General features: G+C 50.6%; 1 protein-coding gene across 1 annotated transcript in view; it reads left to right on the forward strand.

The window, feature by feature from the left end:
* Positions 1-25,182, forward strand: part of PAPPA (pappalysin 1) — a 256,271-nt gene that overhangs the window by 188,223 nt on the left and 42,866 nt on the right. The window contains exons 14-17 of the mRNA XM_052645172.1: positions 4,729-4,897; positions 7,326-7,509; positions 18,881-19,091; positions 19,707-19,878. Of these exons, the coding sequence (XP_052501132.1) occupies positions 4,729-4,897; positions 7,326-7,509; positions 18,881-19,091; positions 19,707-19,878 (736 nt within the window). The remainder of the gene's footprint in view (positions 1-4,728; positions 4,898-7,325; positions 7,510-18,880; positions 19,092-19,706; positions 19,879-25,182) is intronic.

The raw sequence follows: 25,182 nt of genomic DNA on the forward strand, positions 1-25,182 counted from the left end.
GGGTTAGGATGCAGAACCACATGGCATTGGAATCCAGGTCTTGGGACTTCCAGGGCAAAGCTCTCCCCACCCCATCCCCCCCATCATCAGAGGTATCAAAACAGCTGTCCCAGAGGCCCCAGCAACTTGTGGTGTTTTTGGCCCTTGTGTGACTTGTTTTTAAATTACTTGTAACAGTTAGCTATCAGGAGAGTACAGAGTAAAGGCCAGAATCCTTTCTGCTCTTAAACACATCACAAGATTTGGAACATCGGGCCCACTCAGATCCTGGGACTTGAGACCCAGCTCTGGTGAGCAGGTGGCCTCCCACTGGGCACCTCCCACTCAGCTCACCTGGCCATTCAGATGGTCGGCCAGACACTATAGCTGCTGACCCTGCCTCCCAATGCCTCACCCACCACACCACTGGCTCACTTCTAGAATTCCAGGGAAGAAGAGTCTGTTTGGATCACTTCCTACGGTAGCCTCATTGCTGGGCAGAAAAGCGAGCCCTGCCTTGCTGACTCTCAGTGTCACTTCTCAAGTGATCCCGTGGTACTCGTGCCGAGAGCATCTCCCCCTCCGTCTTCCGGTGCTGCACACGCTGTCTCTTTGGGTGTCCCCTGCCGAGCCGCCCAGCGTGATTTATAAAGCAGCTGCCTGTTTACTGCCCCCACTGCCCCATGGCATAATTGCAGCTAAGTAACCACAGGAGTTAAGCCATGGGTCAAGGGGCAGCCGGGAGGGGAGCCCTCACCAGGCCTTTGACCTCTGGCCTCCTCTCTCCCAGTTGAGGGGTACACAGGTATCCCACGTTATGCACAATCGGGGGCCCTTTCAGCTGACTGCGGGGGGTGACAATTGGAGGACTGTCAGGTCCCTTAAGGATCTGCCTCCTTATGGAACGTGAGTCTGTATGTAAATAACTTACATAGCTATAAGAAGAACAGACAGTTCATAAGTATCTGATTATCTTTGCATAGGGCAGGGAGGGTGCCTCATGTCACCTTTGCCCCAGTGTGAGAATTTTATTGGTAAAATTACCTATATCCCTTCCCCCGTTGGGATCAACCACTCTCCTCCCGTCTGAGAAGTGGCTTCCTTTTCTTTTCCCCCCTTCTTTTGTTATTTTATGACAGCACATCGCTGGTATGAAATCCCTCCCGCCTCCTTTTCTTCTTTAATGAAGGCAGAGGCTTTTGTTTTGTTTTCCTTGTTTTGATTTTTGTTTTTGTGTTTCAGAAATGACAGAGCTGTGTTAGGGAGTTATTTGGGAGGGGCCGCTGGGGTGATGTTTATCATTTTTGGGCAATGTGTTCACACAGCCCTTTCCAGCTAATAGGACAATGAAGGGAAGAGCAGGGACTCAGGGTCAGGGAGGCAGATCCTCGCCGGAATCCTGTCCACGCCGAGTGCCTTTGGGCAAGTGATTTAAACTCGCTTAGTTGCAGTCTCTTCTTCTCACGAATGGGAATAATCACCCTACCTCATGGAATTACAGTCAGGATGCGGATAAGATGATGTAGGTAAAACACAGCTGCCAAGACCTGGGGCGTAGTGCTTTCTCATCCCCTTTCTTTCCTGTCCTCAAGCCTATAAGCCAGGTGCAGACGAGTGTCCTGAAAATGCAGGGAGGCCGCATTCCCTAAGATACATTCCAGAGGACCTAGTCCTAAGAAACGTGCTACGGGGAAAGGCTGTCAGAGCTTGGGAAGTTACGCATGCATTAGTCTCTCTGGAAACCCAGCGTATGCATTAGAATTCTAGGTTCTGAGAGGTCCTGCAATGGAGAAAGTTGACTGGTCATCGGCTCTCCCTATTTGAACAAAGACTTTTTTTGGTCAGGCAGCCCATGTGGATAGGGGATGCTCTCCTTCTGTAGTAGGAGGAGCCAGAGGAGAGGGACCCCCTTCTCACGGTACATCATAGTTTCCGTAGCATTTCTCACGCACCGGCCTTTCTGTTCTGCAAACACGCCGAGCTCCAACCTGTCCTGGACCTTTGCACATGCCCTTCGCTCTGCCTGGAATTCCCTCTGCTCCAAACCTTCCCGTGGCTGACCCCTCCGTTTCATCTGAGTCTTAGTCAGGTATCCCGGGAGGAGGCTCCCCGACCCCTCTGTGCAGAGTGCTCCGCCCACTCTCCCCCAGGTGTCGCCCTCTGTAGTTTCACCTGGGGTTAGTGCCCCTACTGTATGCGCTTCACTGTCTAAAATTGGCTTATTTATGACTTATCTTTGGCACACACCCTCCCTCCTCATACCCACATAGTGTTTGCAATTGTCTGCCGTGCAGTGAGATCCCCAGGCCAGTGTCTTGAATAGATGACATATCACCTTGTTTTGACCGTCTTGAGAGATGGATCACTTCATGGCCTCCACTCAACAGAGGAGGAAACTGAGGCTCAGGTTGTTACATGACTTTCCAAGATCAAACAACTGATAAATGGTGAGCCTGAGCTGGAGTCCAGATCTGCCCACCTGCTAAGCTGTAGGTCCTTCCTGTTCGACGAAATCAAGTTTTTTAGTTTCTCCTTTTCCTATGATGGAGAACCTTAATGTGCACAGAAGGAGGGAGAGCAATTTTTTTTTTTTTAACCTTAATGGCCACACAGCGCAGAGAAGCCCAGAGCCCTTGTCTTTCAAAAAGGGTTCCCAGAGGCCCCCCAGTCCGTCATCAGATGGGAGACCAGGGGCCTCCTGGGTGCGCAGAGTGAGAATGGTCAAACTGCAGGCAAAGGTCGAAGACCCACTTAGAGGCTGGTAGCTTACAGACTTAAACCTATTTAAATTGGAACCATGTGGCTCTTTCCCTCAGCTCTTACACAACGTCAACAGATGCATTGTTTGGTGTCAAAGACCTCGTGTTGACTCCACAGCTACAGTCTTCCGGGTGGCGCAGCGCAGAGGCTGTCAGAGCAGAAAAAAGGGCAGGGCATCAGAAAGTCTCAGCGAGTGTCACTTCATCCGAACTCATCCTGTGCTTGTAAAGGGGAGGCGGGTATGTGGAAGCTACAAAGCATACATCCGTGTGGGTGTGAGACCTGAATCGAACACTTGCCTTTGTCCCAGTATTTTAAAAGTGAGTTTGTTTGTGCTAAGTGCTGGAGATGTTTGTTCCTCACTGCCCCCCTCAGTTATCCCACTTTCTCACTGCACTTTTGAGCGGGGGATACAGAGTGGGGATGAGTACCACATTCCTATAAAACCCCCAGTGTGGGGTGTCCTGAAACCAACACCAAGCGGAAAGTTGAGAGTTCCTTCTTAAGTTGGCTTGACCCCTACCCCGCTCCGTGTGTCCTCGATAGAAACAGGAAAACAAGCACTTTAAGGCTGTGAATGGCAACCCCAGCTATCTGTGTATGTCGTATGGCAGGAGTTGGGATAGACAGGGCCAGAGGGGCAACATTAGAGAGAACTGCCTCCTAGCAACCTTCAAATTCAATATTCCGATGTTTGCAGAACACTTAGAGCTGTTGCAAGACACTGCCACCATTTGTTCCTTGCTAGTTAGGAAACATCTATTTCATCCAAGGCATTTTCATTGGCAATGCAAAGTACACCGAAACGAAACAGGCATTATCTCTACCCTCAGGGAAGTTCCAGTCCAGGTGTGGGGTGAGGTTAATAAGGAGGACTTTGGAGTCACACATCTGGATGGGAACTTAAACAAGTAACTCGATCTCGCCGCTCCCCGACTTTCCAACAGTAAAATGAGTAACACTTAGCTCATAGGGTCGCCGCGAGGATGGGTGAGCTCATGTATATAAGCAATTGGTGAATAGTCGCTAATGTTATTAAGCGTCTGCGTGACGGTAAGAGGGGAAAGATCATCTAAGCGTGGGGGTTTTCTGTTGTTTCCATTTCCTGAAGGGTTAGCATGTATTCCGGCACATGGCAGGCACCCCAGACCTGTGATCAGTGCATGGAACAAGAGGCCAGGGCATGAGAGAAAGGAGGGCCCAGTGCTGCAGGGAGCTTGCCTGGGGACACGAGAAAGCTTCCTGTAGACTCTTTCATGGAGCTCAGACTTGAACAAGTAAATTCCTATTGGCAGGAAGGTGGTGACAGCAGCTACAGTAAGATGCACGTCATGATCTCTGCCCAACTTTATGAACCATTCTGAAGTCACTTTACAGTTTATAAAAGACTTCTACCTCCAGGACCTCAGTTGAATCTCATGGAGCTATGGGTTAGCCGAATCTGGGAGTACACTGAAACTCAGAGAGGTGATGGACCTTGCCCAAAGTTAGACAGCTTGTAGGTAATAGAGCATAGATTTATCCATACCTTAGTGTCCTTATGTGCCAGGAATTCCACTCCATGCTTTGGCTCGACTATCTGATTAAATTCTCACAACGACCCCTGGAAGTGAGTGCTGTTATAAAATATGAAAAGGCTTTCATTCAGCTCAGTGCCTGGCAGATAAGAGACTCAACAAACACTTGCTGTAATCATAATAATTCCTGTTTTGCAGATGGGAAAATGAAGGTTCTACAGCATCTGCAGATTTGTAATTCGTAAGGCTTTTAAGATGTAGGATTTGGGCCCTGCTTTGTCTGTTTCCATAAACTGTGCTCTTAGTGATAAACTCTGGCCACTGCTCCTCCGGAGTCTTGTCCACTCTGTGTGTCCCCTGTGTCGGCCTCCTGAAATTTGGAGTGGAAGCCCATTAGCCTTTGTCTTCTGGCCGGAGTGCATCGGTCCTGCGAGAAAGCGCCCGCTCACCCTCTTGTCCCCTTTCTCCTCAGCTGTGTGCACTTCGCATGTGAGGCCGCGGACTGCCCAGCACTGGCTGTGGAGAACGCTTTGCTCAACTGCTCCAGCAGTGACAGCTACCGTGGTGCCCAGTGCACTGTGCGCTGCCGGACGGGCTACGTGCTCCAGATACAGCGGGATGACGAGCTCATCAAAAGCCAGGTGTGTGTGGATGCTGGGCTCAGAGTCCCTCTCCAGCCCATGAAAGGCTGCGCGGCTGCTGAACCTGTTCTCTGCTGAGTCCTCAGCATTTGAAGCACTGCTGCCACATAGTAGGTGCTCAATAAAGAGGTGTGGGTTCAGTGAAAGACTGCCTCAGTCTGGGATTTCTGAGACAGTGGTTCCTGTGCAGAGCAGTGATTCATACAAGAGGTACCAGCGTCCCCCATGTAGGTTGAGAATCTGGAAAACCATGGGCTGAGCATGACTTTTGAACCGAAACCCTCACAGTCAGAACCCTGCTACAGTTGAGTGGGCTGGTTTCAGAAGAGGTGAGCCCCCTGTCAGTGGGATGCTCATCCATTCATTCAAACCTCTGTGCTCTGGGAACCAGATGCTGTACTGTGTGTGCTTAGTTGCTCAGTCGTGTCCAGCTCTTTGTGACCCCATGGACTGCAAGACTCCTCTGTCCATGGGGATTCTCCAGGCAAGAATACAGGAGTGGGTTGCCATGCCCTTCTCCAGGGGACCTTCCCAACCCAGGGATCGAACCCAGGTCTCCTGCATTGCAGGCAGATTCTTTACTGTCTGAGTCGCCAGGTATGCTGTACTAGGTGCTAGAGGAAAAATTCACTAAGGTGAGCCTAGTTTCTCTTCTTAAGGAGCTTAGTGACTAGTGACCGGGAGCAATGAGTGGGTAGTGGCCGTACTGTGTGATAAACATTGTGAAGGGAAGTGGGGGGTGTTGTGGAAGCACAGGGGCAGTCAAGGAAAGCTCCCTGGAAGAGGTGACATGAAAACTGAGAACTGGAGAGATAGGCAGAGGTCGCGCATTGCAGGGAGGGAAGGAGGCAGGCTCTGGGCATGGACGGGAATGTGTGGATGCCTGTTGGTGAGAAGGAGGGTACCACAGACAGACGTTTGTTTTACTGAACTTACCTAAGGAGTGAGGCTGGAGAGGCAAGCAAGGTGTGCATGGCCCTCTTAGCTTGGTCAGGGAGTGGGAGGGTCCTCTTTAGGGCAGCAGGGAGCTATTGAAGGAAGTGACGTGGTCAGATCATGGGTGATGAAGGTCCTTCCAGCGGCCCACATGGGTGTGGCTTGGAGTCCAGCCACGGGGGAGCCCTGGGAAGAGGGCTGAGTCCTGCACGAACATAGTGGCCTCGCGTGGACTTAGCTGTGCTGTAATGGTGCTTTCAGCCAATGTGGCTGTGGGGTCTCAGGTGGGTGTGGGGAGGAGCAGGGAATTAAGCCCTGAAATTTGGGGATTCCATGTGCAGCCTCTTGTGGGACCCTGCCAACAGACTCCCCCTTCATGCTCTGGGGTCAAGGGCACATTCCTTATTGCTAGGAATGCCTGTTTGCACAGAGCTTCTGGACTTGCAAAGAGTCCCACTGAGGAGCTCCAGGGCCCTCAGTTGCTTAGACACCTGCTTCTGTGTGTCAGACACGGCAGGTCTGAACTCCTGTGAAAGCAATTAAGCTGGCTTTGGCAGTGAGGGACCTTTCATCCCTTTGATGGGTGCTGAAGAGGGGAACAGTGTCCCATGCTTTTAAAATCCCAGCTCAACATCTGGCATCCTCGAACGCCTGGGATGTGGCGGCTTCCTCCTTGAATGGAGGCCCCCAGGGCTGGGCTGCCGTGGATGGACCCTGCCTTAGCCCTGCAGCCTGAACTTGCCCTCCTACCCCCAGCCAGGCTGTCTTCTAATTTGTGTCGAATCCCTGTTGACCCTTTCGTTTGCCTAGCCTCCTTCCTTCTTCACGCCCACCTCTCCCAGCTGTTGAAGCATCATATGTTGGAGCAGGGAGTGGCTCTTAGAGCAATGCTTGGCTTCGATGCCAAAAGGATAGCTCAAGTGAGGAGGGGGACTTGCCCACAATCTTGCAGCAGCCAGAACCAAATCCCATGCTCCCATCCCCCCAGGGTGATGCCCACTCTGTGCCAAGCATAATCCCCTCCCCTCTCCTAGGGCCAGGAAAAGATACAAACGTTAACATCCAGCATCCCACTCTTGTGCTGTGTTTCAGAGGCTATTTTATGAAAGAAGCCCTCTGGCCCTGAGAAGTCTGAGCCTTAAGATTCACAGCAACACGATGGAAATAACTATCTGGGAGACTCTCCAGACAGCCGTGTGGAGCTGCGTCTTTGGGCTCAATTCCCACTTAGCCTTTGTCCAGCTTTGAAACTTGGAGCTAGTCACTTAATGTCTCCGAGCCTCAGTTTCGGCAGCTGTAAAGTGGGAACTGAAGTACCTCTTTCAAACAGTTGCTGGGAAAACAGATCCCGGAAAGGGAGCTCAATGTCGAGCATGGATCTCTGGGTGCTGTAGCCCAGGGGAGAAGGGTTTTCCCCATGGGTGGGTTTCCGCCTGTGGCATCTCACAGTGCCCGCCTGCCGCATCTCACAGTGCCCGCCTCCATCTTCCAGGCAGGACCCAGCGTCACGGTGACCTGCACGGAGGGCAAGTGGAACAAACAGGTGGCGTGCGAGCCAGTGGACTGCGGCATCCCAGACCAGCACCACGTCTATGCCGCCTCGTTCTCCTGCCTCGAGGGCACCACCTTTGGCAGCAAGTGCTCCTTCCAGTGCCGCCACCCGGCGCAGTTGAAAGGTACGAGACCCAGCGGCCGCTTCCAGGTCCTCCCGTGGGGACTCAACACCAGGGCTCGGACAGGGTGTTATCTTTGCTTCTGATCCCTCCCACCTGTTCTATGCAACCCATCCATGCAAACTGCCGAGTGTGGACAAGCATGGCCACTGCTGCTGCTGCTGCTGCGTCTCTTCAGTCGTGTCCAGCTCTGTGCGACCCCAGAAACGGCAGCCCACCAGGCTCGCCCGTCCCTGGGATTCTCCAGGCAATAACACTGGAGTGGGTTGCCATTTCTTTCTCCAGTGCATGAAAGTGAAAAGTGAAAGTGAAGTCACTCAGTTGTGTCCAACTCTTAGCGACCCCATGGACTGCAGCCTACCAGGCTCCTCTGTCCATGGGATTTTCCAGGCAAGAGTACTGGAGTGGGTTGCCATTGCCTTCTCCGATGGTGTCTCTAAGATCTTCCAAATCTGGCAAAAGAGGAAAAAGAAAAGCAGGAAGGGAGGGAACGTAGAAGGAAAGAGAAGATTCTAAGAAAATAGCATCTGGAACTGATGTGACTAGTTCATTGGGTGGGGTGAGAGTCCAGTAAGTCTAAGAGGAAAGTATTATTATTATTTTAATTTCACGGAGGAGAAACTCAAGGTTCAGAGTTGAAAGAACTTGTCCAAGGCCATGCTTTCCCTGGAGGACTCCACCATGGGGCCCAGGTCTGTCTTTCTCCAAAGCCCACTGCTGCCCCTTAGGAAGGGCTAGCTCCAAAGGGAGTCACTCTAGGAGGGAAGAGCTAATGGGCATCTCCTGGGCTAGGTGCTGGGATATTCAGGCAAGAAGACATAGTCTGGCAAACTGGAGAAGAGGACTCATGTTGGAATGAGTGAGAGGCTGACCTGGGCGACCTAGACTCTCAAGATTAAGGGGGCTCTTTCAACTAGGCAGGAGTAACTGCTTATTGGAAAGATGATGAACCTGAGAGCCAGTGATAGGAAGGCAGGAACTCTCACAGAATCACAGGGCAAGTTAGCAGCAGCGTCAGAACAATACTCTTGGCTTCTAGGTGAGTGTTAGGTTTGGGCATTATACCCAGTTCTCAGAGATACCAGGACTTTCCTTTGTTTGGGTTATCGGAGGAAACGTTGCCCCTTCATCAGATTACCAAAATGATATCTCACTAAGCATGGGTCCTACCTTGGGATCCATCATGCTATACAGTGGGAATGAGCGGACTTCTGTGTGTTGTGTGGGGGTTTGGAGGTAGGTCTGTAAATTCCCTTCAACTTAGATGTCATATTGGAGAAGGAAATGGCAATCCACTCCAGTATTCTTGCCTGGAGAATTCCATGGGCGGAGGAGCCTGGTAGGCTACATACAGCCCATGGGGTTGCAAAGAGTCGGACACGACTGAGCAACTTCACTTTCACTTAGATGTCATATTACAGATTCATGAGTTCCAGGCATTTGGATGATTGGAGAGGGTTGATAATGTCTCCAAGTTTTCAAGAAGATTTAGAACTTCGAAAGATTACTACACATAGTAAGACTCAATAAAGTGTATAGACTGGGCAGCGGAATGTATTGATGAAAGTAAAACCATAAGAAATGTTTAAGAAATGAATGAAGGACCCAGATATCTCACTAAACTGCCCCAGAAGAGAAGCAGAAAACACTTCTGCAATACATCCTTTCCTATTGTTCAGTTGCTCAGTCGTGTCTGACTCTTTGCGACCCCATGGACTGCAGCATGCCAGGCTTCCCTGTCCATCACCAACTCCCGGAGCTTGCTCAGACTCACATCCATTGAGTTGGTGATGCCATCCAACCATCTCATCCTGTCTCCCCCTCTTCTCTTGCCCTCAATCTTTCCCAGCACCAATGTCTTTTCCAATGAGTCGGCTCTCTGCATCAAGTAACCAAAGTCCCCTCATATTTTTAGCCAAGAAGATTTGAGTGTAAAAGTTATAGACATTTTATTTGAGCTGCCCTAGAGATTGAGATCTGAGAGAGATGAAGAGACAAGTGGAAATTGCAAACCCTCCACCTTATCTGAGCCTGTTCCTGGCCCCATCTGCTCAGACACAGGGCTTATTAATAACTCCAGACTAGGATATCACACTTCCCCTCTGAGGCAGAGGTCCTTGGGAAAGGGAGGTGTATAAATCAGCGTTGATTATTAGCCGCAATGAGGGCTGCAATAGTAATCCTTAATCAAAGTGATTCTCTTTCATTGCTTCTCTGCTGACTGGGGTGAAGGGGCGACCTCACTGTGGAGATGTGACCCTAGGACTGTCATTTTGATGGTGTGGATCCCCACTTTGCTCGTCCCTTGAGAATACAGGGCAGCACCTCTCCAGTGGCCGCATTGACCCACTAGGCCCGCTGCCATACCATGCCCTTGGTTCTCAGCATCGTCGGATGCTCAGATTCCAGGCCCAATACTTTGGCTTGGGTCTGCTGCCAGCAAAGGCTGGGCAGAGGTCCTGATCCTCTCTCTTGAGCTTGTTAATAATTCCTTGCTTCTTAAGCCAAAAGATAAAGTGAAAGTGTTAGTCGCTCAGTCATGTCCGATTCTTTGTGACTCCATGGACTATATAGCCTTCCAGGCTCTCTGCCCATGGAATTCTCCAGACAGGAATACTGGAGTGGATAGCCATTCTCTTCTCCAGGGGATCTTCCCAACCCAGGGACTGAACCTGCATCTCTAGTGTTTCCTGCATTGGCAGGCAGGTTCTTTACCATCTGGGCCACCAGGGAAGCCCAAAGTGAAAGTGTTAGTCCCTCAGCCATGTCCGACTCTGTGACCCCACGGACTGTAGCCCACCAGGCTCCTCTGTCCATGAAATTTTCCAGGCAAGAATACTAGAGTGAGTTGCCATTCCCTTCCGCAGGGAATTTTCCCAGCCCAGGGATCGAACCCGGGTCTCCTGCACTGCAGGCAGATTCTTAACTGTCTGAACCACTAGGGGTGATCAAAACAAAATTTTCCCCCATTTCTTGTTTGCTCCCCTTTACGCCCTATGTTTTTCCTTCCCCACAGCAAGAGTTAAGCAAAAGGAGTGTGAGCTTTCATCTTTCATCAGATATCGAGGGATTGAACTCTTGGTTCTGCCCCAGCTGTCTGATCTCAGGAGATGAATTTCACATTGGGAGATGTTAGTAGATCCTAGAAGAGCAATTTCACATCCTTGAGCCTCAGTACTCTCATTCGTAAAACGGGTGTAAAAGCATCCATGTTGATGGGTCATCAGTTCAGTTCAGTTCAGTCGCTTAGTCGTGTCCGACTCTTTGCAACCCCATGAATTGCAGCACTCCAGGCCTCCCTGTCCATCACCAACTCCCGGAGTTCACTCAGACTCACGTCCATCGAGTCAGTGATGCCATCCAGCCATCTCATCCTCTGTCGTCCCCTTCTCCTCCTGCCCCCAATCCCTCATGAGGATTAAAAGAGATGGTATGAATAAAATTGCCAGAACCAGAGTAAGTACTTAGTAAATACTCATCTCCAAGAAGCACTCTTGTGAGAATTAAGCAGTGGCTGCCCTCTTGGCCCCTGACCTCTTTATCCCATGGAGGCCTTAGTCCTCGGACCTGTGGAAACTTGCTCCATCCTCCACATTCCACTCAGGACCTAGAGGTTAATGTGCTTGGACCAGAAGCTTCCACCCAGGAGAAGCACTGAGTGTGGCCCCAAGACCAGTGTAACGCAGGTGTCAATAGCACCGCAAACACATCCGTCCCTTAGAATCCGGGCGGACTTTTCCTGAATATCCTGACTTCCTCTTAAGTTCTGAGCCTTCATCAAGGTGTCCACAAGATACCCTGTAAACCCACAGCTCTGGAGTCATTCCTGCCAGGGCCCTTTATCACATGAGTACTAATAGCACCCACTGCACCTACACACATGCACGAGGGAAAAAGTCCTCAAGTTTAAAAGAAAGGGCCTCAGTCTCAGAATCATAAATGTTTAACTCAGTGGCTAAAAATGCATCATTGCATCCTTGACCTTGTCAATTTCAACTCAACCACATGAGGTGCACTGGCTGTTGATTCTGGAGTGGGGGTTCTAAAGCAAGCATGCCCTCTTCCCACAAAGATCTTTCCCGGGACTTTCCTGGTGGCCCAGCGGCTTAGACTCCATGCTTCCACTGCAGGGGTATGGGTTTGGTCCCTGGTTAGGGAACTAAGATTCCATATGCCATGCAGCTAAGCCAAAAAAAAAAAGTCTTTCTAAAAGGCCCACTGTCTACTTCTATATAAGGCCCAAGATTTAAACTCAGTCAATTCACTAGTTTCCAGAAGACACTCCATACCGTGGAGCATTTTCTGATTTCTTAGACTCTACTGATGAGCGGAATGGCATGTCCTTCAGTGTCCAGCAGGTAGCCTTCCTGCCAGCCCCCCACTCTCTTCCTCGCCCCTAACCTTCTCCCTCAGCATCCTGTCCTGATCTTTGTCCCTCTAGGATTTTCACATCCTCTCTCAGGCAGAGACCCTTTCATCTTTCTCAGAAGCAGATAGCCAGACCTGGAGGATTCAACTTTATCCTCAGGGTCTCATCAAGGCATCTTTCCCACAAAAACAGGGTTACTGCCAAAGAGGCCTTCTCATCTCACTCCTAAGAGAAGGCTACTCTCCTCATCTTATGATCCTAGTGTTTTGGAGATGGCAGGGGCTAGAATGTCGTCGGGTCGTAGCCCCGACTAGGTGTTAATGGTAAGTGGTAATTGCTCAGCCGTGTCTGACCCTTTGCGACCCCATGGACTGTACTGTCCAGGGAATCCTCCAGGCAAGAATACTGAAGGAGGTTGTCATTTCCTACTCCAATAGTGGTTAATGCTAAACCACTACCCAGTCCTTCCTGGGGACAGAGGAGCACCATGGAAAAGAAAACTTGCTCAAGATCCCACAGATGCTAATGACAAAGTGATTAAGTGGTAAGAGGAAGCAACAGATTCCTTTTCCCTCTTAGATAATTCTTCTGTCTCCCTCATCCCCCACCTCTACCTTCACTTCACTCTGAACAGTGCTCAGGTTTCAAAAAATCAAGCGTATTCTCACCTCAGAGTTCTTAGCTGCTGCTCCAGAATTCCTTTGACCTTTTCTGAGCCATGCCTCTCAACCTAGCCGTTGCTGTTCAGTGGCTAAGTCGTGTCTGACTCTTTGTATCCCCATGGACTGCAGCACGCCCGGCTTCCCTGTCCTTCACCATCTCCTGGACTTTGCTCAAACTCATGTCCACTGAGTCGGTGATACCATCCAACCATCTCATCCCCTCTTGCCCCCTCCTCCTCCTGCCCTCAATCTTTCCCAGCATCAGGGTCTTTTCCAGTGAGTCGGCTCTTTGCATCAAGTGGCCAAAGCATTGGAGCTTCTCCAGCCAGAGCTGGGAGAAGCCAGAAGTCATCGTGTCATTTTGCCACGCAGAAACTGAGCTCCAAGAGAGGAAGACATTCATGCAAGGTCATGTATGACCATGAGCACTGGGGCCAGAAATTGACCCAGGGGTCCCGACTCTAGAAGAGGTGCTCTCTGGCTAGGCATGCCGCTCCCAGCAATCTTGTGAAGTCATTTGACTTGCACATTCCCAGCCCCTCTGTTATGGCAGGTGTCCAACCCTCCAGGCTCTTTTCTGTCTCTAGGACAGTACCCGTCCGTTATCCCTTACTGTGACTGCATCTTAGCACATTCTTCTCCTTTGTGTCTAACATGTGGGGCCTTTCAGTAAAGAAATTTGGAAGTGAGAGACACCATTCTGGACAGTGGGGACAGGAGGGGTGGTGAAATTACATGACTGGTTTTGCTTTTGAGATACTCCACACATTCATGTTTCTGGTTCCGTGAGGCTGTTCTCTAGACAGCAGTTCCTCTATGGCCACGCACTTGGGTAAAAGCTCTGTAGTGTGGTCAAGAGGGCACTCAGGAGTCAGACACACCTGGGGTGAGTGCCACCTCTAGTTTGAGAAGCTCACTTTTCCACTCAGAGACTCAGTATTCCCACCTGCAAAATGAGATTAAGGACAAATTGGGTCACTAGAAGGATCAGGGAGCCGGGGCCGGTCATTCTTCCTGTGCCTACCTCAGGGACTCTACAAATGTGATCTGTCCTTATCCCAGCCCGGCAAGCTGTGTTTTTACTTTCTTAATTCACTGACCAGTATTCTTCCACATCCTAAAGTATTAGAACTGGACAAGAACTTAAAGATGGCTTTGGTCTAGGGCCAGAGAAGTCAGGTGACTTGTTCAAGGTCACGGTACATTCATAATACTCCCGGCTTCCCCGGTAGCTCAGTGGTAAAGAACCTGCCTGCATTGCAGGAGACTTGAAGGAGATGCAGGTTCAGTCCCTGGGTTGGGAAGATCCCATGGAGAAGGAAATGGCAGCCTGCTCCAGTGTTCTCACCTAGAGATCCCCTTGGACAGAGGAGCCTGAGGGGCTATAGACCAAGAAGTCACAGAGTCGGATACCGCTGAGTGGCCAAACAACAGTGTGCACTCAACAAATGGAAACGTAGGACTTCCCGTATGCTTGGCTGGAGAAGGAAATGGCAACCCACTCGAGTATTCTTGCCTGGAGAATCCCATGAACAGAAGAGCCTGGTGGGCTGCTGTCCATGGGGTCACACAGAGTCAGACACGACTGAAGCGACTTAGCATGCATGCATGCGTGTCTGCTTGGCACTAGGGTAGGTTCTGGGAATAAAAGAATGAGCAAGTTGCAGTCCCAGCCCTTAGGATGTGGGCGATGCCAGCACGGTCGACGAGGCATTAAGAAAACAGACCTAGATCTCCCGTCATTTCCCTCCTTTGATTCTGCTCTAGGTTAGTTTCACTCTTAAAGGTATTCTCAAAGAGATGTGATCTTCTGGGCACTCTTTACAGCGAAATAATAAAAGTAGATATATTTCTTTTGATAGTACATTTGTAATCATTTTAATACTCACTGGAGATCGAAATTCCCTTAGCCGCATTTGTAGACAGTCTGAGCAAGATTTGTTTCCTTGACTTTGAAAGATGAACAAACAAAAGTACAGAGGCACATACTCGGAAACCTAGTCTCTGCCCTCAGCATCCTTACCCTCAGCCAGGGACTGCGGGCTCAGAAACGCCTTCCGCGCGTGTGCAGAGTCACGCTCCCCAAGAAGCAGAGGAAGACGTGGAGACGATAGAAGCATCAGGGCTTCTCGGAAGCCACTGCCCCTGTGGACAGCTGGACTCAGTCCCTCTGGGAAAGCATGGGAGCCGGGGCAGGATTAGTCCTCTGAGTTCCTGTAGTTCGGGCAATTGTCATGTTAATGCGCCAGCCCCTTCACTGGTTTGGGCGCTACTTCTATGAGCATTGACACCTCAGCGCTGTGAGCCTGCCTTGCATGCGGACCAAACACCGCTGATCAGAGCGAAAGACCTCCAGCATAAACAGCTGCGGGGGCAGTAGGCGTCCTTCAGCATATAGAGGTCAGGGCCAAGGGCACGAGGGAAGGGCGTGGACAGCTGCGTCCTACCCTGCTTTCCTCAGAGCCACATGGAGGCTGCAGGGTGGGGGCACGGCTAGGGCCTGGAAATGCTGATTCTGCGCACTTGAGGGTCTGCCGTGGTGTGGGGCATGTCCATGGTCCTGAATCGCCAGTTCTTGTGTTAGCCTTCTTCTGACTGCGGTGCTCAGCTAACTCCTATTTACCCTCTCAAAGAATGTACATTTCTAGTCTGCATTTTCTCTCTTGATTAACCTTTTACGATTTTTCTGTTAGCTCACCACCAGAGAAACACACTGTCCACTTCACAGTCTAGGGTTTGCATAGCTGATAGGGTGTACTTGTAAAGCATCTCAACCCTTTCTCCAGAGGTGTTTTATCCTTCCTGGGAAGTTGAAAGAGGGTATGCTCCCCTTATCTTTTGTGGTTCCCGGTCCCCGCTAAGCTCTTGCTAAACCCAGGCACTCCAACACGGCCTTCATCATAAGACCACGCAAAAAAATAAGTAAATAAATAAGAAGAAGAATGCAATTTACAATCTCTGGTGTGCTGGAGCCATCTCTGCTTCTGTAGAAACCAAATGAGTCCCTCTTCCACACCCTTTATTCTTTTTACTCGAGGTAGAGATATCTGTGGTGTGCAGTGTCCCAGTTCGTCACATGGAGTCCTCTGTGTGGCTTACAGACCCTAAGTTGTCTTGGGCTCCCCAGGAGACTCACACAGATACGAGAGGAGGAGGAGGAAAGTGAGCAGGGAAAGAAGCAGCAGAGGAGCCTACGTACGCTCTCATCTTTCTTCTTTTACCTGTTTTATTTCTCTCCATAGTTCTTTCCACCTTCTACACACAAAATAGTTTGCTTTTTTAAAAAGGTAATTTCTTCTCCATATCCCACTAGAATATAAGCTCCAAGAGGGCAGGGTTTGGGGTTTGTTTTGTTCATTGCCTTGCCTCGACATAGACAAAAGTAGCTGGCGCATCAGTTCAGTTCAGTTCAGTTCAGTCGCTCAGTCGTGTCCGACTCTGCGACCCTATGAATCGCAGCACGCCAGGCCTCCCTGTCCATCACCAACTCCCGGAGTTCGCTCAGGCTTGCGTCTATCAAGTCAGTGATGCCATCTCATCCTCTGTCATCCCCTTCTTCTCCTGCCCCCAATCCCTCCCAGCATCAGGGTCTTTTCCAATGAGTCAACATAGTAAGCACTAAATAGATGCTTGTGGACTGAATAGAGTGTGTGTGTGCTAAGTCACTTCAGTCGTGTCTGACTCTTTGCAACCCTATGGACTGTAGTCCACCAGGTTCCTCTGTCCATGGTGATTCTCCAGGCAAGAATACTGGAGTGGGTTGCCATGCTCTCCTCCAGGGGATCTTCCCAACCCAGGGATCGAACCCACATCTCTTACATCTCCTACAATGGCGGGTGGGTTCTTTACCACTAGCATCATCTGGGAAGCCCCGAATGAATGGAGGTTCTCACGCAACTCCTGTGATCCTTTCAGAGCTGCTCCTAAAGGCAGAGATTTAGAGAAGGGAGAGAGGAAGGAGAGAGAAGGAAACATGGGAGGGAGGGAAGGGCATCAAGGAAATTGGTAGCATTTCCCTGAGCACTATTCATCCACGTTGTTTCACTTCATCTTCTCATCACCCTGAAAGGCAGGAGCAATTGCTTTCTTTCTATAGATAGGAGATTTGGGGTTTGGCTGTCTCAGAACAGAAAACAGAGTCTCTGCTAAGCAGGTTTAGCCAACTTTCCACTAAAAACGACAGCCGTCTTTGTAGTTACACAAAACCAGCTTTAAACTCCACTCTTGTCTTTTATTAACCAGAGAACCTGGTCAAGTCACTTGCCTCTGTAAGTCTCTGCTTTCAAATACAAGTTGTTGCCCTACTAAGAGCACTGTGTGAGGATAAATGAGATCACACAGCAGAAGTGCTCAGTTGGTTGTAACTGATCAGTAAATGTCAGTCTCACCCTGATCACCCCTCTGATTCCTAATCCCCGAGCCTCCCACGGGTTGGAGGCAACCCACTCCAGTATTCTGGCCTGGAGAATCCCCATGAACAGAAGAGCCTAGTGGGCCACAGACCATGGGGTTGCAAAGAGTCGGACACAACTGAGCAGCTAAGCACGCAAGCTCCTATCAGAGTCAACTAGGAGCTCTGATTTCAGGGTGCTGTGTGACCTGCAGCTGCAGGAAGGAGCTCCTCCTCACCCCTCCTCCTCCACGGGAGCCTCCCTCCTCCAGCCCTGGTTGTCAACACCTGTCAGGAATAACTGGGAAGAAGAGGGTTTGGTTGGGAGCCCCAAGTTTCAGGTCCATCTCCAGTTGTCTTGGGGAGATTCTGGGCAGGCTGTGTGTGTCAATAACATACAACCTGTCAGGGAAAAGCCAGACTCTCCGTGTTTCACTTTTATTTGTGACATCTCACACCAGGCCAGCTTCCCCGTGGCAGTCAGTTTGCCTCCTAGAGCTGGCATGGGCTGTGGAGATGTGTTCATCTCTCAGCTGCTTTGGCAAAGCTTCACTGGATACTGGGGCCTGAGAAGAAAGTCCAGCCTCCAGACACCACGAGGCTGCCACTTCCAGGCATGCGGGGGCTCAGTCAAATACAGGGACGCAGGGCCCAGAGAGGGAGTGGCAGCTGCAGGTCACACAGCACCCTGAAATCAGAGCTCCTAGTCGACTCTGATAGAAGCTTGCGTGCTTAGTTGCTCAGTTGTGTCTGACTCTTTGCAACCCCATGGTCTGTGGCCCACTAGGCTCTTCTGTTCATGGGGATTCTCCAGGCCAGAACACTGGAGTGGGTTGCCATGCCCTCCTCCAGGGGATCTTCCCAACCCAGGGATCGAACTCAGGTCTCCTGCATTGCGGGCAAATTCTTTACCAACTGAGCCACCAGGGAAGCCCAAGAATACTGGAATGGGTAGCCCATCCCTTCTCCAGGGGAACTTCCTGATCCAGGAATCAAACCAGGGTCTCCTGCACTGCAGGCGGAATCTTTACCAGCTGAGCTATCAGGGAAGCTTACTCTGCCAATGACTGGAAAGCAAGTTTCTTCATCTCTGGACCCAGATGCAAAGCAGGGAGGATGAAGTGTGGACTAAAAAGATGTGCAAAGTGAGAGCTGCAAGTTAAGTTTTATTGGAGGCAAAATGAGGATGGCAGCCTGGGAGGCAGTGCTTCAGAGAGCTCTGAGGGACTGCTCCAAAGAGACAATGGGGAAGGTTAATACATAAGATTTTGGTGAAGGGGGAGTTCAATGTAATCAAGTTCTTACTTTATAAAAGGTTTTCTGTTAGTCATGAGGAACTGATGTCATCATGAAGGGATTTAGTGATTTACTAGGTATGAAGACATCCAAGGATTGGGATCATGAAATCAGTTCCTGAAAATATCTAACTATCTAAAGACCTGTTCCACCAGTTTCCTTGGAGCACAGAGTGCCTCACCCTCCTCCCTGAGTCCCCCTTGGGGTGTGTTGAAGGTCAGGTCGGCGGCTGCAAGAGCATAGGGTTCAGTCTCTGCCCAGGCAGGTGGCAGATGCCTTGTTGTCCAGTCGCTGGCACATACTCGTGCCAAGTGCCCATTTGTAGTTGACAAGGATCGTGAAGGTCCCTTGTCTATGCGATATAAGAGGTTTCAGAATCAGAAGTCAGGAGCCTTGACTTGGATTCGCTGTAGACATGGCGTACATCGCTCCCCACATTGTGTCTCCCTTTTTTTTTTTTTCTTTTCTTTTCTATTTTGTGGCAGCTCTTTCTTCTCCCTAGACTCCTCAGCTGAAGGTGGAAGGGTCTGGAATTACATGTGCAAGTGTCTCTGGTTCTTCAAGCTGACTTGAGTTGAGGCAGCACGTGGATTAGCTGGCCCATCAGAGCCTCCCCACCTCCTACCTCCACTAACCCTGCCTGCCTGTGTCCTACAGGCAACAACAGCCTCCTGACCTGCATGGAGGATGGCCTGTGGTCCTTCCCGGAGGCCCTGTGCGAGCTCATGTGCCTGGCTCCACCCCCAGTGCCCAACGCCGACCTCCAGACGGCCCGGTGCCGCGAGAACAAGCACAAGGTGGGCTCCTTCTGCAAGTACAAGTGCAGACCTGGATACCACGTGCCCGGCTCCTCCCGGAAGTCAAAGAAGTAAGTGTGGCTGCAGAGGCAAGCTCCTGGGGGCTGGAGCCGGCGGGGGGACAGGGAGAGCCAGGTCTGTCTAGTTAGAAGGAAGTGCTCACTGCTCTGCCCACCATTCATTGCGTGTTCTTCCCTGGGAATCTGGAGGGACATTGTCATCAGCTGCTTGCTGACTGTGTGACTTCTCTGGGCCTCTACTGTTGAGCAATACGATGGGGAGGATGGTAACAGTCACTGCGTAAGATGGTTGTGAAGGATGAATGAGGATGCGTATGTGAAGTGCTTGCAAAGTGCCTGGTGCACAGCAAATGGTGGGTATCCATACCACCCCTGTGTCAGCCCCCATCAGCGCCCCTGGAAGGAAGTCGGGGGAAATGGGCCAGCAGGGCTTGATTTTATTTCAGTCCACATGAAACCCTTGCTCGGCCCTGGGAAAAGAGTTCTGTGAACGTTTACCTTAACCCCTCCTCACTCCCTCCGCCACGCAATAGGATGAGCAGGGACTCAGGAATCAGAAAGGTACGTGTGAGGCCAGCTGGCTCCAGAGACCGTGGCTGTTTGGGTACAGCGTGGCTGCAGCCGTTTGGTCCTTGAGATGTCTCTACTTTTATCTCTTCCTGAAAGACGGGCCTTCAAGACCCAGTGTACCCAGGATGGCAGCTGGCAGGAGGGAGCTTGTGTTCCTGTGACGTGTGACCCTCCTCCACCAAAATTCCACGGGCTGTACCAGTGCACCAATGGCTTCCAGTTCAACAGCGAGTGCAGGATCAACTGTGAAGACAGTGATGCCACCCAGGTGAGGCTCCTTGAATTTGGGGTCAACGCTTAGACCCCTTTCCCTTCTGTTTACTAAACACCAGCCAGGATTTGAGAACCACATCCTCCAGAGACTCCATGTGGATGCCAGAATTGTGTAATAGCGGTATCACCCATGCAGAAGTTTAGGAGCTGGGTTCTTACCATCTTTCTTTATAATCTCTCTGAACCTCGTGGTCCTACCCATCACACTGCATATTATTGGCTCAGAGATTCTTAGCTTCGAAAAAAAATCTCAGTATCAGGAACCTTATGAAAGAAATCATAAGTGAAATCCTGATGTCTGAACTTGATCCAAGGTAGGGAGTGACTGAGACTGTTTTGTTGACTTTTTACCACCATCGCCACTTACATTGCTCTGAAATATGTAGAATCATGATTTCCACTACCTGGAGCCATCAGTAGCTCCTCAAGTATTTGGAGAAAGGGAGCCATGTTTAGACTAGATGTACAGTTTTGAGACTATTAAAGAAGGATGGAAGGAGATGGAGGAGACTGAATCTTATTTCAATCCATGTGTAACTGAGACAGAGTCCAGAGCTCCCACTAGCCCTGCTGAGGCAGTTCTGTGAATGGCATTTCCTTATTCTTTACACACACCCACCTCCACCCACTAAGACAGGTACAGAATCAAGAATGGGAAAGAGAATGAGGAACCAGCTGGCTCCAAGGAAGACTTAGGTCCACAGGGAGCTCCAGCCCTGAGAGAACCCACCACTTAGGGTGGATACCTCAAGCCCCATGACTCAGAGGTGGGCAAGGATCTTTACTCAGGTGAGGCCAGAGTTCAGCCAACTGGGCCCCAGTGCAAGGATCTCCCTCTTGTCAGTCCTTATTAGGTATTCAGTTCAGTTCAGTTCAGTTCAATAGTTCAGTTGTGTCCAACTCTTTGCAACGCCATGAACTGCAGCACACCAGGCCTCCCTGTCCATTACCAACTCCCTGAGTTTATCCAGACTCATGTCCATTGAGTCCGTGGTGCCATCCAACCATCTCATCCTCTGTCATCCCATTCTCTTCCTGCCTTCAATCTTTCCCAGCATCAGGGTCTTTTCAAATGAGTCAGCTCTTCACATCAGGTGGCCAAAGGATTGGAGTTTCAGCTTCAGCATCAGTCCTTCCAATGAACACCCAGGACTGATCTCCTTTAGGATGGACTGGTTGGATCTCCTTACAGTCCAAGGGACTCTCAAGAGTCTCCTCCAACACCACAGTTCAAAAGCATCAATTCTTCGGCGCTCAGCTTTCTTTATAGTCCAACTCTCACAACCATACATGACTACTGGAAAAACATCTACCAAATACTAGACACTGTCAGGGCAGCATCCTCAACTCCTTTTACTCACATTCTCACGTGCAGATAGCCACTGACTTCTGTCCATTCCAAACTCCTGAACTGCCCTTATCTATGTCCAAGGCCACCAGCCTAACTCAGGCCAGGAGCATCAGCCTCCCGGCCTGCGTGCAGCTTCCCGACCGCCGCCCTGCCTTCTCCTTGCCGCTCCAGCGTACTGTCCACATCGCAGCTAGAGCAGCTTGTTGAGAGCACACATGTGATTGTGACAGTTCCCCTGCTCAAAGTCCTTTGTGAACCAGCGACCCCATCTCCCTTAGAGTAAGTCTCAGGTCTGCATTCAGCTTATCTCCCCATCACAGTAAGACAGATCTTCCCCTTCACCTGGGTGTTCTCTGTGAAAGAAGCCCTGTCACCTTTTCCAGCCTAACTGTCCTTCACCATTCAGCCCACACACCCCTTCTTCCAGGAACCTTTTCCTGCCCCTCCCACTGTGGGCTCAGTGCCCCTCCCTCACAGCACTGGCCACGCTGCATTATAATTCATTTCACACTGCCCCACTAGATTTTGGGGCTTCCCAGGTGGCTCAGACGGTAAAGCGTCTGTCTGCAATGCGGGAGACCTGGGTTCAATCCCTGGGTTGGTGAGATCCCCTGGAGGAGGAAATGGCAACCCACTCCAGTACTCTTGCCTGGAAAATTCCATGGACGGAGGAGCCTGGTGGGCTGCAGTCCAAGGGGTTGCAAAGAGTCAGACACGACTGGGCGACTTCCCTTTCGCTTTCACTAGGTTTTGAGATCCCTGACCACAGCTTTCCTCTTTCCTGTGTTTTCAGCACTGGGAGCAGTGCCGAGCACCTAGTAGGTGCTCAGGAAGTGACAGGGCTTGACTCCTGCCATGGACATCCAGGCCGCTCTCCTCATTTTCCAGTTGAGACAGTCACTCAGCCATCCAAGGTGACGCAGCTGGTGTTGGCTGAATCAGAATTGGAACCTGGTCCCCCAACTATGGACAGTGGGCAGACCCAGTCCAGGAGGCAGTTCCTGTAGGGCAGGCATGCTCAGGACTCCTGTCTCTGTACCCGGGTCAGGACTCCTGTCTCTGTACCCGGGTCCTTCTCTTCCTCAGCTGCCAGGGAGGCAGAAGCCAGGCCGGAATGAGCAAAGGCCAGAGATTACCACGGCCCCGCGCAGCCGATCAACTTCCCTCTCACTCGCTTACATAAAGCTGTTGCTAACAGTTACCCAAACTGCTGAGCCAGATGCTATTCTGGCTGTGGTCATGTTATCAAACTGAAACCCAGTCTGCCTGGGGCCTGCCAAGTACCTTTCATGGCCAGTTTGTATTTAAAGGAGAGGAAAATGTAAATTTATCAGACGACTCAAGCAGTCCTGTTTGGCAACTGGCGGGGAGGCCAGACGCTAAGGAGCAGGGTATTGCTTGCCGGCTAAGGAATGAGGGAGCGCGTGCCAAATGGGCTCCTAATACAATTGACGTTTCTAGTTTGTACTGCAAATGAATTTCCTCTACCCTCAGACCGGGGGCCTGGGAGCCAAATCTAGTATTCACCTCAGATCCCCTCTCGCTGCCTGTAAACACAGTCGAAGTGTACGGCGCAGAGTATCTTGAATCGAACAGCATGTATATAGAGCGGGAATTCTTTGCTTTCCAAACAAGCTCCAGATCCTGGCAGGGGAGGACAGGGGCTGTTGTAGGGGAGGTTCACATACTCCTTCCCACTGCCACTAAAAGCAAATGAACAAATCAAACCTCAACTTCATTCATTCCTAGGGAGCCCCTGTGATGCTGGATCCAGACTCTGAGTTTGAATATTGGCTTTACCACTTACTAGCTGGAGGACTTGGGCAAGTTATTTAACTCTTTAAGCTTCAGTTTCCTTAGGCGTAAAGTAGAGGAGGGGAAGTAATTCTGGCTACCTCTTAGTTTATTTGTGAGGATTAACTGAGGCAGTGGAAGTAGGGTAGGCCTGTGGAATTGTGCAGTGCGCAACCTGTGCACACCTCCCATATGTATAATGCCTTCCCAAGCAGGGGCAGCTTCTAGGTTCAGGATCATCACATGCTTGCCCGAGGATGCAAGGCTTCCTAGAGGAAGTCCCAAGCCCATATGATATTAGAGGTAGGCTGGACCTCAGGGTTTTCCCATTGCAACCTGCTTATTTTATAGGTAGGTCCACTGAAGCTCAGAGAGGGGAAACGCCACACCCAAGGTCACACAGCAAGTTGGTAGCAGACTCAGATCTCCTAGCCAAGTCATTGCACAAACGACTTTTTCTGCCTAGCCCTACTCCTACAGCTGCGTGGCTACACGTCACCCCTGTATCTCACTGGGAGGAAGCAAAATGCACGTGAGGCCATTGACCAGACACAGAGGCAGATAATAAACAACAGCTGCGATTTATTGAGTGTGTACTCTACGCGAGTCTGGGCTAAGTGCTTTGTATAGACATTGAAGCCCCACAGTGTCTGGCATTACTGTCCATTTTGCAGGTGAGGGAGGTGTGGTTCAGGGAGTTGAGGTGTCTTGCCCACCTCATACAACTAGGAGGAAGTCCAGGCAGAACTGAGGTCGCTGTTATCAGGTCAGCCGCCTCCTTTATATCTTGTGATTCACTGTGTAGATGGTTGGAGGGCATCACCCACTCAGTGGACATGAACCTGAGCAAAGTCCGGGAGATGGTGAAGGACATGGAAGCCTGGCGTGCTGCAGTCTGTGGGGTCACAGAGTCGGACACGACTGAACAACTGAGCTGAATTCGCTCCGTTGCTGTCATATTTCTCTCTGCCACTGTTTTATTTCCATTTCTGCTAACTAGAAGTCGGGGTCTCCCTTACTGTGCATCTCCCAGCCTCTCCTCCCCATCTCCACTCCCCTGCACTGTAGGAAAGCACAGAGGCTTACGGGGAAAAGCCTGGCTCCGGCCCTGCCGCCTCTCTATTCTGGCAGCTGCCATTTCTCAAATGCGGGTAATGCTTGGACTGATGCTGAAGTTCCCTTTGAGACAGTGCAAGAGAGTGGTTAAGAGCTCAGCTAAACTTTAGAGAGCCTGATCTGTGAGTTACGCTATAAATGCTTCACATAGCCTAACTCACTGATCCCCGTGATGACTTTCTCAGGCAGTGAATTCCAGACTCATTTAACAGGAAACCAAAGCATGGAGAAGTTAAGGAACTTCCCCAAGTCTACACAGTGGGAAGGTTGCAGAGATGGAATTGGAACCTGGGAAGTTTAACTGAAGTCCAGACTCTTAACCATCACACCAGCATCATTTAAAACCTCACCTTTTCACTTCCTAGCTGAGCCTCAGTTTTCAAATCTGTAAAAAGGACATGATTTCCACACTAACTGCACTGTTAACAGCATTTTTAACTGTGTGTAAAACACTGGCACGTAGCAGATATTTGACACTGTATTATATGCTTATGGCTTTTGGGGGACCTGTGTAGTTAAAGAGGAGAAAGCATAGTATGTTGAGAAAGCATAGTATGCTTCTTTTACATTCGTGTTTATTTATTTATTTGGGGCTGTGCTTGCCTTTCGTCGCTGCACGGGCTTTCCTCCAGCTGCGGCGAGGTGGGGGCGCCCTCCAGTCGCGGTGCACGGCTCTCAGCAGCCCCTCCTGTGCAGAGCAGGGGCTTAGGGCACTCGGGCTTCGGTAGTTGCAGCCCAGGCTCCAGAGCACAGGCTCCCTCGTTGCGGTGCATGGGCTCAGTTGCTCCGTGGCACGTGGGATCTTCCCGGATCAGGAACCGAACCTGTGTCTCCCACATTGGCAGGCAGATTCTTTACCACGGAGCCACCAGGGCAGCCCCACACAGTATGCTTTTCTGCAGATGGAGGCACAGGCACAGAGAGACAAGACCCTTTGCTGAGAGGTGCTCAGCCCTCTGGTGATAAACTTCACCCTAGCACGCAGCACTGCACATTCTGAGATGCACAGTGGGTCCCCCGGCCTCCGGTCTTCCCAGG

The sequence above is a fragment of the Budorcas taxicolor genome, chromosome 8 (genome assembly GCF_023091745.1).
Source record: "Budorcas taxicolor isolate Tak-1 chromosome 8, Takin1.1, whole genome shotgun sequence".
NCBI lineage: Eukaryota > Metazoa > Chordata > Mammalia > Artiodactyla > Bovidae > Budorcas > Budorcas taxicolor.